Below are 15,668 nucleotides of genomic sequence, written 5' to 3' on the forward strand. Positions count from 1 at the left end.
ACGAACCAAGAACCTTCGTCTCTTGAGTCGCACAAATTTATAGATTTTTTTACAGCAGTCGCCTCTCCATTGGTCTCTCATTGTCACCTGGTGACAATTCGAAACCTAATGGAGGGCGCGGGAGAGGTTAACATAGCGACTGAATATGATCCTCTCTCTCGTCGCGTTTTCCTCGAATTTCTCCGTTTCCATTGTTTAACTAATTTCCCGAAAAAAACCAATTGCATTGTTCAATCGAGACACCTAATCCGTTTCCTTATCGTCTGAAAAGGAGCTCTTTATTTTCGATCGAACCCATAATTCGGACCTCTCAGTCGACCACTGTTCGGGTCCTCACATTATTATTATTATTTCCTACAAAGAAAATCTGCTAAATTGAAGTAATTAAATAATGAATGAAAGACATGGTAATGATTATGATATAGATGATATTCTTAACTTATTTTAATAATGACTTATATTTCTTATTTGTAAAAGTCTATATATATTTTTAATTTATTTGTATTAAAAATTAATTAATTATTTTTTTAATAATAGGATTTTAACATAACATTTGCACAATCAAAAATACAAGTAAAACCAATTTAATTTAAAATTATTATCATCATTATAATTTTTAACTCTTCATGCCCATCATATGTTTAAATCAATAGGTTTAAATCAATTTCTCCATTTATCATCAATATAAATGGATAGATTGATTTAGACAAGATAAAGTATGTTTGAGGATCAAGTAAATCTCCTTCAGGAATATATAACGTATTTATAGAATATACAAATACAAATGTATTTTGTCACAAAAATCCATATTATGCTTTTATAAGCTTTAAGACTTAATAGTCTTAAAGCTCATGTGGATTTTTGTGATGTTCTATATTTTATGAAACAAGAACTTTTATGTTATATTGAAACTATTTGTATTTATTACTTGGTATGGATGAGGTCTTTCATATTTATAAAATGAGATTATTCTTTCTGTAATATAAATTAGTTATATTATAATGCTACATAATTTTGTATAATATTTAGTATTATTGACATTGTAACGTTTTCTTATTTATTTGAATAGTGGATTGCTTAGATCCCGATTGCTCAGGACATGGGACATGCATGAATGGCATGTGTTTTTGCAGAAAAGGATGGAAGGGTGCAGACTGCAGTGAAACTGATAGTGATACATTACGTTGTTTGCCAGACTGTTCTAGTCATGGTCATTTTGATGTGGAACTTCAACAATGTATTTGTGAAGAAAACTGGACTGGTCCAGATTGTTCTGAAGGTAAATTTAAAGTACTTGAAAATAAAATGATAAATTGGAAATTACTATGCTTTATGACCATGATCTGCTTTATGACCATATGCTTTATGACCAATATCTGAGTTTAAATTTAAGTTGTTATTAAACATAATTTAGCTTAAATTTCATAAGATCAAACTGAAAGATCATTAAAGAGAAGTACTTTTTACTTTATTGAGTTTGAATGCTTTTAAAAGTTTAATATTATTTGTGGAAAATTTATTATAACAATTTTGGTTCTAACGTAAACATCATATTACTAAACTGTAACAAATTAGAAGACCAAAAAACCAACAAAAAATTTTTGTTTTCTAAAAACATCTTTTCCACATCACAGAAATACACTGTTGAATTTATTTCAAGATTCTGATCATTAGAAAGACTTTTTAAATAGGTTTACATATTTTGCATGGGGAATACATACAATAAGGAAAAATTTAATTTCATTGTGATTAGTTGTATGCTCTTGTAGCTTATGGAAAGCACTTTTAAAGAAACTTTTTTCTTTTCTTTGGTATCTAAACATTTATTTTAGTAAAAGATGTTCTTCCAGGAAATTTTTGTAAACAATTTTTAGAATCAGCTGCTAAATCTGATTTGCTAAATAATAAATTTAATTAACATATCTGATTGTTAATTGTTAGAAAAATTTTCAATTACTTTAATAATGTTTTATTATTTTATCCCTTAATAATAATATAAAAATATTTACATACTGTAAATATTTTTATAAAATATCGATTTATGTCATTAAATTTATATTTCTATGAACTCATAGATATACATTGCTATGATAATATTAATATGAATATTTAAGAAAAAAATCTTTATATAATTGCAGAAAAATGTGATTTAAATTGTGGTATACATGGACGATGCCAAAATGGTTTATGTAACTGTTTAGAAGGTTGGAGTGGTCCAAATTGTAATGAGAAACTCTGTGATCCTCGCTGTGTGGAACATGGAGAATGCAAAAATGGGACATGTGTTTGTAACAAAGGTTGGAATGGACAACATTGTTCATTAGGTAATATATTCTAGCAATATTTAATAATTACTAAAATGTATAGAAATTACATTAAAATTGACTATAAGATTTAGTAATCTAAATCAAACTAAGTTTTGGTATTAAACTAAATTAATAACAAACTAAGTTTTAGTTTTATTATTTAATAAACTAAATTAAGTTAAGTTTATAAATGAAATAATATTGAATTTGATGCATAATGAAAAAACTAAGTAGAAATGATTTTTTAAAGTAGATAAAATATTCATAAAATGAAAGGAAACAGAATAAAATATAATTTAAATACATTTTGACTGTCAAAATGTATTTAAATTGTGAAACAATAATTCTTAATTTAAAGAAATGCTCATTCCCTGTTCATATACCTTATTTTAAAGGTCTAAAAATAATGAAATAATAATGTAATAAATATAAGATATATTCTAAGAAGATTTATTTTTATTTAAACTGTTTTAGTAGATTTTTTAAATGCATTCTGTATTTATTATATAGTTGTATTATAGAATAATTTACGGTTTTTATAAATTACAATTTTAATTCAAACTTTTCTATATATCAGGACATGTAGAGGATGTAAATTGTTAAACAATTTATATATTTTAAAAGTTCTGCTATATGGTACATGCTCTCATTTTTAAAATTAATTTATAGATTAAAACTAAATAATTATAAATATATTAATTCATTTAAAATTTTAATTTATTTCTTTAATTTAATTAACATTTAGACGGATGTCCACAAAATTGCAACAATCATGGTGAGTGTGTAATGGTTAATAAAATTTGGCGTTGTCGATGCGAATCGAATTGGGATGGTTCAGATTGCTCTATTCCATTGGAAAGAATCTGTGATGATCGTGTTGATAATGACAAAGGTAATAACTAATAATTTAAATTATATAATATTAAAAATCTTCTTTATTGCTGATCTCTTAAATTTGTTGTAACAGTAAGTGAGTTTTAATAAAGCATATTTTTGTTATTTTTAAAGAATTTAGAGTTGTTTTCATTATTTAAATTATATAATTATGCTTATAAATTTGGACGGTTTCAAATTTGATTGCTATTTTTAAGAATAATTCAATTTCTTTTACGTTATAAGTAATATCAAGAAAGCAGATAATTATTTATCATTATTGTTTAAAAAATTTGTTTTCAACTGAACATTTTTACATTCTATTTTTCAAATATTTTGAATTCCAGAATATTGGAATTTCTCCATAATAACTGATTGATAATATGCAAAACTTAAACATTATTATCTATATAATTACAACTTTAATCAATTGACTAATTAGCTAAATTTAATACAATAAATAAATATCTAATTAATGAAATAATTAAAGTAATTTTATTAAGAGCTTAACCAAATAATTTGATTACAATTAATTTATATTCAAGACACACACTAAGCTTTGTTCATTGGGCTACAATTTGAAAAATTGTAGACCTATAAATTTCCACTGTAGTTTATCTGTTGTCTGTCCTTGTTATGTAGATGAAGTCAAGCCAGTTATAAAAAGATTAAGGGCAGAAGGCCCTGATTAACTGTATATAACTGTATAAAACTGCCAGTATAGACTGGAAGTCACATTATTTAATTTCAAAAAGTTTTCCCAGAACACAATTAGATGACCAGCATGATTTGGTTGTTATCAGCTAAAGTATGATATACGAAAGCAAGGTTCTACTAAAATGGAGAGAACATATATTTAAAATAATATAATTAAAAGTTGCAGCCTGCATTGTGATGGTGTCACAATAAATAAATGCTCATTCATATTGGCCTCTTGCATAAATCATAATTCTTAAAAAAAATAATGTCATTTCTTTATATTTATATCATGCAACTAAACAAATATTTTAAGAAATATTTAAAATTATCTTCTTTAAACTTAGCTAGTATTTTACTGCCAGTAGTGAATTTGCATCTGTTTTGTTTATTATCTCTGTTTTTAAATTCTTTTTCCACAGCTATATTTATTCTTGTTGTTTATTCTTTCATGCTCTTAATGTTCTTAAAATCTCTTTCCTCTTTTAATTTTATGAATATTACTATACTTAGTAAATAAGTTTTATTAATATACTTGTTGTTAATGTGTTTTAAATAAATAAAAAAGTAAAATAAAGTTATTTTGAATATCTTTCATTTGAAATGTTTTTAAGATGGATTAATTGATTGTGCTGATACTGAATGCTGTTCAACTCGAGCATGTGAAAACAATCCATTGTGTTTTGCTGCTGCTGATCCATTGGATATTTTACTGAGAAAGCAACCACCAGCTGTCACAGCATCATTTTTTCAGAGAATGCAGTTTCTTATTGAAGAAGATTCTGTACAGAGTTATGTTAATAAAAATTCTTTTAATGATAGGTAATTATGGTTTTACATGTATATACTATTAAAATTTACAATTAAAAAGAAATTAAGATTTTTTTGTTTTCAGTACTATTCATCAGTGTTTATGATGATTTGAGGTTGATTTATATATATAAAAAGATGCTTATTGTTTGTGTTTCAAAAAATAAGTAATAATACTAATGATTAAATATGTTTTATATAATCTTTGCTCAAAAATTAGAAATGTAATAGAATTAAAAAATATAATAACTGTAATTAAAAATTTTTTTGTCAGTTTTTTCCTTTGTAGAAGCAAATGAAAGAAAACAGTGTATATTATAAGAATCATTTTTAGTGATATTTTAAATGAATAATTAAGTTTGAATTTTATGATATAATTATTTCAAAAGTTTAATACTTCTGCTATCTTTTTCATTTTCATGTCTAATATCTTCCTGCTGATCTTCAGAATTTTTATCTAAAAAATAATAAATGAATAAATAATATGGCTAACTATTATTAATAATAATGTAATTTCTGTTATAAAGTTATTCTATGAATATATACCAATTTTACAAATAATTTTCACTTGAGTCTTTTACTTTTAACATGTAACTAATATTTCTTTCTTGCTTATAATAATGCAGCATGTTTTGGAATCATTTTAATGCAAGGTAAGTAAAACTTTATAAAAAGTCTAATTATCATCTCTTTGCATCATTATTTTTAATTTATCTTTTATGAGTTAAATTTATTTCAACAGTTAAAAAATGAAAGATTTTAATATTATTTGGGAAATTTCACTTATTTATTGATAAAATTAAAAATAATATGCAAAAAATTAATTTAAAGAAAGATTACAATTATAAATTGATAGGGGATGTTTAATTCCGAAATCTTAAGTTATCAATTACAAAACAATATTGTTTTCTTTCATTTTTAATCGCTGAACCTAGTTTTGTTATGAAGATTTATGCTGAGTATTTTTTTTTTTTTTTTTTATTAAACTCGTTCAGAAGCAGTTATTTTATTTTTTTTATATACATTTGTGGTGTCTTGGGTGTCAAAACAATCTAGACATTTTTATCGGGTAGGAATAATGAGGACTTAACAAAGTGTTGACACAAAAATTACAAATTTTATTAAAATAACAAAAAACATATATAAAAAAATATATGGGGAGACAAAGGAAAACGCAAACTTAACCTAATCAGATACAAAGATATTTACAGACGATATTTACAGATGATGTTCCTATGTGTGTACCATGTTCACACATTCAATCTCACAATGGTTCACCTCACTAACAAGGTGCATCAATGTGTGTTGAAAGGGTTTCCATAAACAAAATAATTATGATGGTTGGAAAAATATGTATTCTACCATGTGGTGCTCTGTTGTATAGGCATATGCAATGTCTTTACATTTATGGAGATGGATTCCTTCTTCTTGACCTCACTGATTCGCTGCTTGTCTTCCGTGCTATGAGCGATCCCTTACTTTCTCTCTTTCACTCGATCAGTCCTTATGAGTCCAGTCCAGGCGAATATCCCAAGGAAAATGTGTAACATCGAACAGGCATGATACACACTATTTAAAAGCTCCCACCATCCAGGAACTTAACTACACACGTGACTTCATTGAATACCCAATAACCAATTACAGGTCTCACCCATCAAATGGTGGTACGTGACATACAATGCCTTCCGAGGGTGGTTTTTTTTAATACCAAACAGAAATCATTCCGTTTTCTCAATTTACAATACAAAACTAATTAATAACTAATATTAATACACCAATTTGAACACAAGTTTACAATAAATACAATTTGTGACCATTCACTACACATTATTTACATCTTAAAAAATTTATATAAGAATCTAAATCATACTAAGTACTCAACAGATCTATTTACAAATAGAAAGATTCTTGCTTCTATCAGTATAGAAGGTGTTTTAATAGAAGAGATGAGAACACTTAAAGTATCCTTGGCTGAAATATTATTTCGTTCTCATGAATTCTCATTTTTTGTTCAAGATTTTTGGTCACTTTCACAATAAGGAAACTATGCGCAAAATGCACTTCAATCTCAGCATCTCACTTTTACTTCTAATCTTAAATCTTTTGCAAACCAAACCAATAATTTCTGAACTAGTTTCAAAAACTTTTTATCAAGTTGGTCATGTAATCCTAATTTAGATGTTGTTAATCATTTGAAAAATTGAATAATTAGCATTATTATTTTAAATGTACATAAAAGCTGCTAAGATGCTGATAAAGAGACTGCCAGTTTAAAACTGAAGTCTTTTAATTAAATGTAATGATAAAAATCTGATACAGGATTTACAGTGAATTTTATATTGCATGTTACTTTACCTGTTGCATCCAAATATTATATTTATCTTTTATAGAATATTGAAAGAAGATATGAGAATAGCAAATAGTTCTCTGCATGCAAAATACACATATAAAATGTAGAAATTAATATATATTTTATACATTTATTATACCTATTAACTTTTCTTGATAGCTAAATAAGTTTATTGGTCAGTACTTTCTGTTTAACTTCATTTTATTAGATGAAATTTATTAACTTATAGCACATATGTTCTTATCAACTTCTTACACAGTTTGTTGTATGTTAATTTGAAGTCATTTAGAAATTTTTGAAAAATTGAACATTATTAAAGTTTAATTCTAATGATTTCAATATAATAAATTATTTTCAAATTAAACATAAATTTGATTTTTTTCAATATTTTTAATAAATACAAGGAATATGATAATAATACAATATCAATAAATCAAAAAGCATAAATTTAAAAAGAATTTCAATCATTTTGATATTATGATTGACAAATTATTTTTTTCAAAATATTTATAAGACATATTTTACCTATTTGTTAGATTGACATAACAATTCTAAATTCCATTGTAAAATTTTAAAAATATTCCATAAACTAAAATTTTCTTTATAGTCGAGCATCTGTAATTCGTGGTCAAGTTGTCAGTCCTCTTGGAAATGGCTTGATGGGAATTAGAGTAGGAATGGCCACTGATCCTCTATTTGGCTTTACTGTTACAAGAGATACAGGCTGGTAAGTTCTTTATGCATTCTCATTGGATTAAATTTATCTATTAATGAAATTAATATGGAAATAACAAAAGATTTAATAATATAGTAATTGAGTCAGTTTATAATTCTATACTTTCTCTGTATTATATAAAATCAAATATGAAACAATTGAGGTAATGCAATTAACCAGCTTAAGTTAATGATGATGCATTTTGATTGATAAATTTCAATGTTAAAATACATGTTTTAGTCTATATTTAATTCTGTTTAGTCTCATACTCTAATATTTTGATGATTTGTCTGAATTCAGATGGATTAGAACATATATGTTAAACAACTACTGACATGTCTAAGAAAATGTTTGAATCCACACATACTCACAATTGCAGCCATTGCTAGGGATGAAGTTTGGCTTGAAAAATGCTGTATTATATTTTAAACAACAAAAGACTTTATAAATACAGATTAAAATGTCAGATACTTGATATTTATATAAAACATGCATTTCAAGTATTAAGGCATTTATTTTCTATATACTTTTAGTACAGTTTAATAATTTTCTAATTAGTATTATCTTTATGCATAACTATCAAAATATTTTCCCAGACTGAGCCAGTAGAAGCAATGTGAAATAAATTTTTCTTTTTTCCTGAAAGATACACAAGTACAGTGGTACTACCTCAGGATACGAAATTAATCCGTATCCTGAGGTACCATCCTGAGGTAATCGTATGGGAAAAGATGATCTACCTTACGACATGAAAATGTCGTAAGGTGGATCATCTTTTCCCATACGATTACATGTAAAACCAAATAATTCGTTCCAATGCGAAAAACATACTCAAATTAAAGCCAAGTAATACATTAAAAAAAATAACTGTAGTAAGAAAAACAAATGAAAAATGCAAACTAATGTAACGTCGTATGGTGAGTTTTTGTTCGTATCGTGGAGCAAAAATATGTTCGAATTTCATGTCGTATCCTGAAAATTTCGTATGCTGGGGCATTCGTAACCTGAGGTACCACTGTATTTAATAAGTTATAAGTAGAATGATTCTAAAATAGACTACATCTTTTTATCTTTAAATATTTTAATATATTTATTTACACTATAATAAAGTTTGATTTCTTTTTTCTTTTTTTTTCAAATATATCAATGAAGGTTTGATTTGATGGTAAACGGAGGTGGGGCAGTGACACTTCAGTTTCAAAGAGAACCCTTTAAACCACATGAAAGAACTGTTATAGTTCCTTGGAATGAAATTGTAGTCATGGACAAAGTAGTAATGACTATTAGTGAAGAAAAGCATCCAGAATATAAATCTACAGTTTGTTTTGATCATAATTATGATACTATGAAACCTGTTGTTTTAGCAACTTGGAAACATGGATTTCAAGGTGGATGTCCAGAAAAAAGTTCCATATTATCTGAATCTCAAGTGAGTATTTTTTTCTTGATTAACATTTTATTTTCTCTTATTAACATGGTATAGGAGTGTGAGTTGGTATGGGATTCTTTTTCTTTTTGTATAAAAAACATTTCTTTATTAATAAATAGCAATGATAAAGATTTTAAAGATAAAAATAACATTAATTTATAGGAATAGGAACCTTTCAGGGCTGGGAAAAATCTCCAGCTTCCTCTTGATGGCTCTGCACATTAGTTGTAAAAAATTGTTTTCTGTTTTTTTTCTTTTTTCAAAGATTTTTCCATTTGTAGTTTAAAAGTGCAATCCATGTCTGAAAAACCTCAGGACTATATATATATTTTTCATTAACAGATCTTATCTGGTATTTGGAATATTCTGAAATTTTTATAACGTTATACTAAATTCCAAATAAAAGTTTTATGCAGAGAAGAGTGTAAAAGGAAAGATCAATCTCATCAATATTTAGTTGTATATTTTTGTACTATGGGAAAGAACGTCTTTAAAACACATCAATTACAGCTTTAAAAATTCTTTTAAAATTTTTTATCCTTTTTCCTGAAGATAAATTATTTTTCCATTATTTATGAACATGTACAAGTAGTGACTATTTACTGTCAATGAAGCATTTTAAAAATTACAAATTTAGAAGTATCAATTTTAGAAAGTAGTAGTTCTAAATTATGAAGTTCTAGATTTGTTTAATAATTTAGGACTTTATATGATTACCACATAATGCCATTATCTGGTTCAAAATCAACTAATATTGATATATTTTTGTGTATATTGGGTAATATTGGTGCAAATATGTTAATATTATAAAATGCCACCATAACTTTTTTTTTATAAATCATCCTAGAAAAAATATTAGCAATATTTTATATTGACACTAGTTAAAATATAAGTTACTGTATCCCAGAAAAAGTATTTTCAACTCTTCATTAATCAATGTTATTTTATTAAATATTTTTGTTAATAATTGTTAAATAGTGCATCATTATGCCTCCTGTGTATTCCTCTCTCTTTACTGACTAGGCTATTCTTGGAAAAAAATAGATTAAACATAGATTAAAGTATCTGTTTAATCTATTTTTCCTCTTATCCCTTTCTTTCCTTCTAGTCTGAACCTCTGTGTAGACCTTTGTCTTTCTTCAATATCAATACTCTGTCCTTATCCTCAAAATTTATGTTGTAAAAGAAAAAGCAATAAGGAAAACAAAGAAGTTACAATTAAGCCAAATGTATTTTATGAAAAAATAATATTCAGCTAATTTGGTAATTGATAGCAATTAAATCTCTGAAACTAATTCTTTCTTAGATGTTACAATAAAAAGTTTTTACATAGAACTTAATAAAGTATATGTATTGTAATAGCTTCAATCAGCTTTTTTATTGTTTTTAAATCATAAAGTCAAAGAAAAGTTTTTGTAGTTAGGTACTGTAGAATGGAAATATATGAAATGTTGCTGTAAATATATGAACTATTGATGCTTTTTTTTCAAATATTTACTGATTTTAAATTTGTTTGACTTTGTTTGATAACATTGAATATCAGAAAAAAAATTGCACAATTCTGCAGAACTTGGTTTCTAATATCCAGCCAAAAACTACAGCAAAGCAAGATATGCTTTTTTTTTAAAAAATAATTAAAGAAACTAAAATGTTTCCACTTTTATGCACTGTACAGGTTGCACTTAATCCAAACTAATTGAGACCAATGATAGTTCAGATTAATGAAAAATTTGGATTAACAAGGGTATAATAATAAAGATATGATGCTTACATTTTCAGGCCATTTTTTACTATTGTAAGATACTTTAAAGCAGCAAATGGAGGTTAGAATTGTTGTCAAGCCAAATAGGGTTACAGAAAGAATAGCAGCAATGCTCACATGTGACTTGCATTTACTTTACATGTGACATCATTGTAGTTAGAGGAATGGTAGAAGTTGCTTGGATTATGAGGAGTTCAGATTAGCTTGACAGTACCTTATTATCTAAAAAACTCTGTTACAGCTTAACAACTAATTAATGTAGCTGAATGCTGTAATGGAATTAATATTTCTAGATAATGTCACCAATTTACAGTATATGAAATATCATTAGTAGAAAAAAATGTTCAGTTTTTTAGAAAAACTTATAAAATCTCTTTTTGTTTGGTAATTTGAAGCAACGCCAGGAAAACAAACATACATTGGGCACAACATATCATCATAATTATGAATTGCAATAGATGGAAAATGCTTTAGGTGCTGTTCTTCTCAATGACCATTTGTCATTTCAGCAGGTAGCAGATTAATATGATGTGCCAAAACTAACATTGTATAAAAAATATCAAGGTGACACACAGTGATCATTTAGGTAGATCTCTGGCATTTCTATAACAATGTTTTTTTTTTTTGGAAATCATTTCATAAAGATTACACTCATGGTCATTTAACATATCTCCACATATTGGGTTACATGAAACTGTGATTTACATTAAAAAAACACATTCAAGAATTATTTTTTCATGTTTTTTCTAGCAAAACTTTTCCTTTTAGTATACTAATAATAAAACACACCTTTAATAATCCAGCTAATAAAAATTAATAATATAATAACGTTTTCAACCGTTTCTTAACGATCTTCTCCAGTTCGTTTGTTATATAAGTATCCTTTTAGTATAGCTTTACCATTTCCATTATTAGGTTTGATGTCATTATTGTGGTAAAATTATAAAACTAAAAAATGTTAAAAAATTATTTCCAGTATTTAAAAATTTTTAATTGATTGATCAATAGAATATCATTATGAAATTTGAGAATTTTGTGTCATTTTAGTTATGTAAATGACAAAATATATAATTATAATTTAAATAAATAATACACTAAATTATAATAGCAAATTAATTATTTTTATATAAAATTATTGATTTGTTAATGATTGTTTATTTCTATTTTGATCTCTACTTAAAAGATATGTACAGCGTACAACTTTGGTAATAAAGATAATATATTATCTTGAATTCAAAGATTTTCTTAGGATCTTTTATTGCATTAATTGATTATTTTAGCAATTTATTAAATCAGCTAATAATTATTGAAATTTCTACTTTAATTTTTAGAAACTAGAAAAGTTTCTCAAATATTAATAATTTGATTCATTTCCTGGTTGTTTTTCATATTTTCTTAACTGATTTGTATTTGTTATTCTAATGAAAATTCTCAATTTTATTTCTATTTTATTAATTGTTTATAGGTTATACAAGAAAGTCTTCCCATTCCTGGAACAAAACTTCATCTTGTATATCACAGCAGTAGAGTGGGAGGTTATCTGTCTACCATTCAACTGCAGCTTACACCTGACATTATTCCTCCATCTCTTCGTCTTATATATCTTCGTATTTCTATTGAAGGAATATTGTTTGAAAGAAAATTTGAGGCTGATCCAGGAATTAAATATACATATGCATGGAACAGAAGAAATATTTATAGACAGAAGGTTTATGGAGTTGCTACAGCAATTGGTAATTTTCACTTTCTGTTTTAAACTATTAACTAAATCAGTTATTAAAGTCATATGGTTTGAAATTCAAACTTTTAACTTACCTTTTATATATTTTGTTTCTAAAATATTACTGGTTAATAGCTTTTAATCTATATTTTTCTGATTTGAAGTTGCAGCACAAAAATCTAGAAAGCATTTTGTACATTTTTTCAAGATTTGATAGTTATATATTTAATTAAATTTCTTATAATTAACTGTAATTATTATGAAATGTTTTCTGCATGATATTTTGTGAATGCATATTTTTTCATAAATTAAAATACTTAATTATTTCAGTTTATGTTGGATATGAATATAGCACTTGCCCTCATGTTATCTGGGAAGTTCAGACAACTCAAGTGAGTGGTCATGACATGAGTATTTCAGAAATTGGAGGATGGAATTTGGACATACACCATCAATATAATTACCATGAAGGTGAATATGTAATTAAGTTATACAGTTATTATTTATAGATGGAGTTCTATTATTTTAAATAAAATAATATTTAAAATGTTCCATTTGAACATCAAAATTTACTAAAGTTCAAATTTTGTGGGAGACAAATAAACCATAACAGAAACAAAATTAAATGCATATTGAAGGTAATTAAGGTTCCTTAATGGATGTGTCTGTCTCATCAGAATATTTTTAAAACACTGAATGTATAATTATTTAAATGGAAGCATCCATATTTCAGACAATTCTTCATTTCTGCTGTTTTAACATTCTTACAGATTCTTTATTTTCTAATCTGATATACATCAAATTCATAAAGTAAAGAATCTGTAAGAATATTAAAATAGCAGAAATGAAGAATTGTCTGAAGTATGGATCAAAAAGTCAATTTGTTCTTCTCAAACTTAATTTATTTATCAAACTGCTACATATTATCCATGGTTTTATGACCTTGTTTATAGATTTTGAAGAAATTCTTGTATTTTTAAGAAATACTCTTCATAGAGATAGCTCATTTTCTTTGTTTTGATATTCAAAACATTTTGAAGCATTTGAAATAATTAATAGTCTGAAAGTGTTAAATTGAGAGTGAATATTATATTAGTACTTTCCAGTGCAATTTATTCAAGTTTTTATGCCTTATCATGTATGAAAAACATCTTTTGTAGTTTACAGTATTAAATACATTTTCTTGATGGTATCACATTTTAGGTTTTATATGTTATTTTGTATATATAATTTAATAAGTTAATTTTGAGTCTGAAAATACTCAAAAATTTTTCCCATATAAATTAATGGTAATTGCTTTTTTGCTTTATGCCATTACAACTTACAAAAGGTTTCACAGGAACACATTACTTTTTGATACACGAAGAACCTGCATTTTGTGATCAACCTAGTGTAGCCAAGTAATAAATAACAGAATCTGGGGAAACGTTCAGCATTGATAAATAAGCTTAATTTTCACAAAAATAACTAAAGTTCCGAAAAAGCAATCATTTGAACAATGAAATTTACAAGATTAATTGGGACCGGTCGTAACAAATACAACGGATGGGTCCCTAATTACCGACAAACAAAGAATCTATTCTATCTTAGGTCCAATTTAACTAATTTTTACAAATAACTGGGTCCAAAAGTAAAAGGGATGATGTTAAGAATCATAGGATTATAAAAGTATTTATAGAAGGAGAAGGTTCAAAGGGATGACTGGCAATGAAATAAAGAAAAGCCTTAGATTGTTTTGTCATATGGGTCTTCCTTCTGTACGCGTAGACATGTACGTCTCCTTCTTGCTCTCTCCCGAAAATATCTTCTTTGTTCTGTTCAAATCTCCTTCCATCCTCTGCCAGTATCCCCACAACAGATTGGGTGTCACCCCTTTTGTTTTATAACAGATCAGACCACATGGGTTAACTAACTACAGTGTGGTTAGGGAAACAGAAGCTGGAAGTACAGTTTTACCACAGGAAGATGGTATAAGGAAAATAAAGAAAAGTAAATAAACAAGGCTTAATAAAGCCACACTAGTAAATGAATCTCTAAATTCTTTTAATATTTGAACCTTGTTCTATTTTAAAGTTCCATTTCTTTCTTAGATATCAAAATAATCTAAACATTAGATTGTCTAACTGTAAATCTCTAATTGCATATTGCTTTCTGTACAATCAGAAATTCACACACAAATTCAATTCACAAAACTGCCTTAATAACAATGTTGACATTGCTTTTTCTTTTTTTACATTTAATGGTAAAGAATATATTCAACAAAGTAGCCTCCTTTGTGAAATTTTTAATATAAACACGATAATAGAATAAATAATTATTAATATTAAATTGTTTACAAATAATAATTTATTTTCCTATAGGTATTCTACAGAAAGGAGATGGAACAAATATATATCTAAAAAATAAACCAAAAGTTTTATTAACTGCTATGGGTGATGGTCATCAAAGACCAATGCACTGTCATCATTGTAATGGAATAGCAAAACAACAACGTCTGTTAGCTCCAGTTGCTCTAACAAATGCTCCAGATGGCAGTATTTATGTTGGTGATTTTAATTTAATTAGAAGAATTACACCTGATGGAATGATTACAACAATTGTTGAATTAAGGTAATGTTAAGATGATATTAATATATTTCAAATTTATGTAGTTAGGTACTGTACATATAAATTAAGCAATATGAATTTGGAAATGAGTATAGATATTTGAAAATCAAACAAACCAAATAAAAGATTATTTGTGTTATATTCCAATTTAACTACAGTCGACCCCCGTATAAGATCATTGATTATTCCGTTTTATATGAATTCCATGTTGTACAAGTCACTTAAATTTTACAAATACGTGAGCCGTTCACAGCCCTGTACATGTATTTGTAAAATCTAAGTGACTCGTACAACATGGAATTCATATAAAACGGAATAATCAATGATCTTATATGGGGGTCGACTGTATTCAGTTGTTGAAACTTTTTAGTTAAAGCCTTTAATCTCAAGAATATTTGTT

General features: G+C 26.2%; 1 protein-coding gene across 6 annotated transcripts in view; it reads left to right on the forward strand.

Annotated features, from left to right (window-relative positions):
- Positions 1 to 15,668, forward strand: part of LOC111622523 (teneurin-m-like) — a 320,210-nt gene that overhangs the window by 285,641 nt on the left and 18,901 nt on the right. For 5 of the 6 annotated variants that reach the window (XM_023364928.1, XM_023364961.1, XM_023364940.1 and 2 more), the window contains 10 exons: positions 1,070 to 1,279; positions 2,139 to 2,324; positions 3,052 to 3,198; positions 4,490 to 4,697; positions 5,312 to 5,338; positions 7,643 to 7,762; positions 8,903 to 9,179; positions 12,407 to 12,674; positions 12,992 to 13,132; positions 15,022 to 15,271. In XM_023364928.1, the coding sequence (XP_023220696.1) occupies positions 1,070 to 1,279; positions 2,139 to 2,324; positions 3,052 to 3,198; positions 4,490 to 4,697; positions 5,312 to 5,338; positions 7,643 to 7,762; positions 8,903 to 9,179; positions 12,407 to 12,674; positions 12,992 to 13,132; positions 15,022 to 15,271 (1,834 nt within the window). The remainder of the gene's footprint in view (positions 1 to 1,069; positions 1,280 to 2,138; positions 2,325 to 3,051; positions 3,199 to 4,489; positions 4,698 to 5,311; positions 5,339 to 7,642; positions 7,763 to 8,902; positions 9,180 to 12,406; positions 12,675 to 12,991; positions 13,133 to 15,021; positions 15,272 to 15,668) is intronic. The other variant, XM_023364935.1, reaches the window with a different exon arrangement.

The sequence above is a fragment of the Centruroides sculpturatus genome, unplaced genomic scaffold, assembly GCF_000671375.1.
Source record: "Centruroides sculpturatus isolate CEXI.00-Female unplaced genomic scaffold, Cexi_2.0 scaffold23, whole genome shotgun sequence".
Lineage (NCBI taxonomy): Eukaryota > Metazoa > Arthropoda > Arachnida > Scorpiones > Buthidae > Centruroides > Centruroides sculpturatus.